Below are 3,802 nucleotides of genomic sequence, written 5' to 3'. Positions count from 1 at the left end.
TGTAGTTAGTAACTGGTGAACTAGGGGGGGTCCTTACATAATCCACCACACGTGCGGGACGCGAAATTCCAGTCGCGAACATCAATTAACAACGCGTTTCGGGCAACCTGGCAGGCTCACCAGACGCCAAGATTCCCTCTCCCACGCCTGGAATCTCCGCCTCGATTGTTGCCTGTCTAACTGTCTATCCCCTACCCTAACCATTTCACGATCCAGCCGGCCAGTCAGACCCATCAATCGACTCGCTTCTGGGATACCGGCTTCCTTCCTTACTCCTGTTACGTTCCGCTCATTTCCTCCCATGACCCTGAAACCTACCTGGCTGTTTAGCGGCCACTGATGTGAGCTTAAACCACCCTTGCAACTTGCAAAGTACCAGCACGAGGTCTGGCGCGTGCGTCTATGTGTGCTGGAACTTCATTCACCAAGTTGATAGAATTAGGATGATATAGACTGACTGAGTTGTGAATTGAGGAGTTTCAGGTGCCATCTATCATTGCTATTATACTCCTTTGTCTCATCCTTCTTGATACCCACTCACTCAACTACACGCGCCTTATTCCTCTTTCCCCCCACTGGATGATTATCAGATTATTGTTTCATTGTCCCATTCAGCTCGTCAATAAAGTCATTCACTGTCCATCATCATCATCAACTGCATTCCAGCTGATTGGTTATACAATCCTTCGGGACGGAAATTACCGCCATGTCGACGGACACCGCTACGGCCACCGCTCCTCCTAACTCTGCCCGTGCATCTTCGCCAAACTCGTCTGCCTCCTCCTTGTCGTCCTTGTCATCTCCTCCGTCCGATACGAATACGTACCCCGCGTCTATATCTATGTCTGTGTCGCCGGCGAGGAAACGGTCGATAGGGGATGTGGATGGGGATGGAGATGCTTCTGTTGCTGCGAAAGGGGGTAATGATGTGAAAGCGGATACAACTACGAATGTGGAGATGAAGGTCGATGGAGATACTCGCGCCGATACGGATGATAACAAGGAGAATCAGGACGCACAAATGAAATCATGTGGTCCTGGTGGGGATGAGAAGAAAGCTTCGGTTGTTGGTGATTCGGCTGCCACTACGACTGCTGCTCCGGCTGCGAAGAAGCGGAAGTTGTCGCCTGCCAGTAAGGAGGCGAAGCAGCAGGAGAAGGAGGCGAAAGAGCGGCAGAAACTAGAGGAGAAGGCTAAGAAGGAGGAAGAGAAAGCAAAGAAGGAAGAAGAGAAGGCCAAGAAGGAGGAGGAAAAGAGAAAACGGGAGGCCGAGAAAGAAGAGGAGAAGCGGGTCAAGGAAGAAGAGAAGCGAGCTAAGGAAGAGGAGAAGAAGAAGCGCGAAGCGGAAAAGGAAGAGGAGCGCAAGAAGAAAGAAGAGAAACGAAAGGCGAAGGAGGAGGAAAAGGCTGCTAAGGAAGAAGAGAAGCGGAAGAAAGAGGAGGAGAAGTTGAAGAAAGAAAGGGTAAGTGTGGACTTATTCACGGCTGAAATGCAAGATTCGCAGGTATCTAACACGCAACAGGCGCAAATGAAGCTGAACTCCTTTTTCGCGAAACCGAAAACCCCGGCACAACCATCATCATCAAATACGACCCTCTCTCCTAGCAAACCGACTGGCGCTGGCGCTTTGAATGACCCCTCTCATGACTCTGGATCGACTGTATCTGACTACCAGCGCGCGTTTCCGGACTTCTTCCTCCAGTCACATACCACCCTTGCGCCACCGCATAGGTTCCAGCGCGACAACGAAGCTCTGCAACATACGCGGGAGAAAGTTGATGCCTACCTGAGAAGTGCCAAGGATGGCAAGCATGAACCTCTAATCTTTCGTCCTTCTGAGATCTTCCAGCTCATGCCATACCAGCGACGGCGTGGACGATTGCCCACTTCAGTCAAACAGATCCTTTCACAGATGCAGAACCTCGCGGATCAGTCAGAGACCTCTGAAGCTGTCCAGAGGGCTCGCGATCTTCTGAGACAGGTGAAAATGAAATCGCTGAAATTTAGCGAGGACGTGCGGCCTCCATACCAGGGAACCTATAGCAAGAGCCTTCCGGAGTCATCCGTCCGTCGGATTATGCGCAATCCTTTCCGTCGTGGCCTACCTGAGACGAACTATGACTACGACTCGGAAGCGGAGTGGGAAGAGCCCGAGGAAGGCGAGGATCTAGACTCAGAGGAAGAAGAGGAAGGGAGTGAAGACGGAGAGGATGACATGGATGGCTTCCTGGACGACGAAGACGACCACCCGCTTGATGGTAAGCGTCGATTAATCGTCGGCGACCTAGAGCCTGTAAACACTGGGATACGATGGCAAGAGCATGGCGTGGACCCGGAGCTGCAGGTGTACAAGATGGAGACCATTTCCGACTCGGTGACCTTCCCTATTGACCCGTTCTCCACAGCATACTGGCAGAAACCGAAGGCCGCGGCGGAGCCAGCGCAGGCGGCTGGCCTGGGGCGGACGCTGCACGCCTTCATGGGCAATAATCCATCGTCATCAATCTCACATAAACCGACCGGGAGTGGGCCGGGAGCGGACGGGGGCAGCCTGGCCGTTCTGACAGCTGGGAGGACAAAGCGGACGTTGCAGCCGGAGCAGCTGGAAGAGTTCAAGCAGGTGGTGAATGGCAGTGATCTGACCAAGATGGGGTTAATTGAAATCTTGAAGAAACGGTAAGACGTGGGCCCACAGGGGATGCTTGTTGATCGGAAGGCTAATCATCAGGATCGCGCCGCCATAGGTTCCCCAAGGTGTCGAAAGATAGTTTGAAAGACACGCTGAACAGCGTGGCCACGCGGGTGGGACAGAAAGAGGCTGACAAAAAATGGGTCTGCAACTAGCCGTGGACGAGGATTGGGCAGTTTTGGGGCCCCCCGGTAAGGACAACGCATAACCAGGGGACTGGTTACGGTTGTGTTTGAAGCACGGCGTTTAGAAGACGAAGAAGAAAAGATTAACGAGATCAGTCACAGACAGACCCAAGTGCTAGTCTCGTCGGCCAATTGAGTGGGTTGATTGGTTCCCCCGTGGACGTGTACTATTTCCCCTCTTTCTCTGGGTCTCCTGTCCCTCCTTTGCTGTCCTTCTCTTCTTATTTTTACGTTTTACCCTGTCCCTCCTTGCCTAGTGTTTCATTTGTCGACTATACTCAACATCCGGCCACCAACCGGCCACTGACTTGGGTGGGTGGCTGGACTGGTCGGATTGTGTGGATTCCAGATTTCGAGGAGACACGGAGAAACACACACAGAGAGAGGGAGAGAGCCAGTGAGAGACATGGTTTCTACGATGCATCCACACAGAAGTATCTTCAATCCATCTCATCTCATCTCATCTCATCTTCTCCCATCACGTCAGAGACGATGTGTTCCGGGATATTCGTCCATACATCAAGAGAGGAGGGAAAGAGAAGGGAAGACGGGGATGCTGCAGTGTTTGAGATGATGGATGATCGGAGGGGTAGTAAAGTGAGGAAAGAAAAAAAAGGAACTGCATAACTCTACGGCAGGGATCGCCAATCACAAATGTTCCTGAGCAAACTGTCGAGAGAAAGGTGGAGCGGGGAATTATAGAAACCAAAGGGACAGTCAAAAGAAAGAGAGAAAAGTATCTTAATAATAGATCGGGGAAAAGACGCAGTGCAGTGCCAACACAACCACCACACAGCCTGCCTACGGGAAAGGCCTCATTGACATGACATGACATGACACATGAACTCAACCTGAGCTGACCACTGGGGATTGGCATTGGAATAACTTCAGAACCCGGGTAGCTGCACCTTTTTTTCCCCTCGGGGGC

At 52.0% G+C, this 3,802-nt stretch overlaps 1 protein-coding gene across 1 annotated transcript; it reads left to right on the top strand.

Moving 5' to 3' along the window:
- Positions 1 to 523: 523 nt before the first annotated feature.
- Positions 524 to 3,143, top strand: ASPBRDRAFT_272896 (putative chromatin assembly factor 1 subunit A). Its single transcript, XM_067622356.1, has 3 exons — positions 524 to 2,676; positions 2,745 to 2,880; positions 2,971 to 3,143. Exons 1-2 carry the CDS (start codon positions 707 to 709, stop codon positions 2,842 to 2,844), a joined length of 2,070 nt encoding a protein of 689 aa, XP_067476564.1. The 5' UTR covers positions 524 to 706; the 3' UTR covers positions 2,845 to 2,880; positions 2,971 to 3,143.
- The last annotated feature ends 659 nt before the right edge of the window (positions 3,144 to 3,802 follow it).

This window comes from Aspergillus brasiliensis (assembly GCF_001889945.1).
Source record: "Aspergillus brasiliensis CBS 101740 unplaced genomic scaffold ASPBRscaffold_10, whole genome shotgun sequence".
Taxonomy (NCBI): domain Eukaryota; kingdom Fungi; phylum Ascomycota; class Eurotiomycetes; order Eurotiales; family Aspergillaceae; genus Aspergillus; species Aspergillus brasiliensis.
This window is presented reverse-complemented; position numbering and strand designations above follow the sequence as displayed.

What these genes read in the sequence shown, in the direction of transcription:
- ASPBRDRAFT_272896 (XM_067622356.1), top strand. Translation starts at nt 707, where the DNA reads ATGTCGACGGACACCGCTACGGCCACCGCTCCTCCTAACTCTGCCCGT. An exon ending in ATTGAAATCTTGAAGAAACG is followed by an intron (nt 2,677 to 2,744) that starts GTAAGACGTGGG and finishes GCGCCGCCATAG; the next exon opens with GTTCCCCAAGGTGTCGAAAG.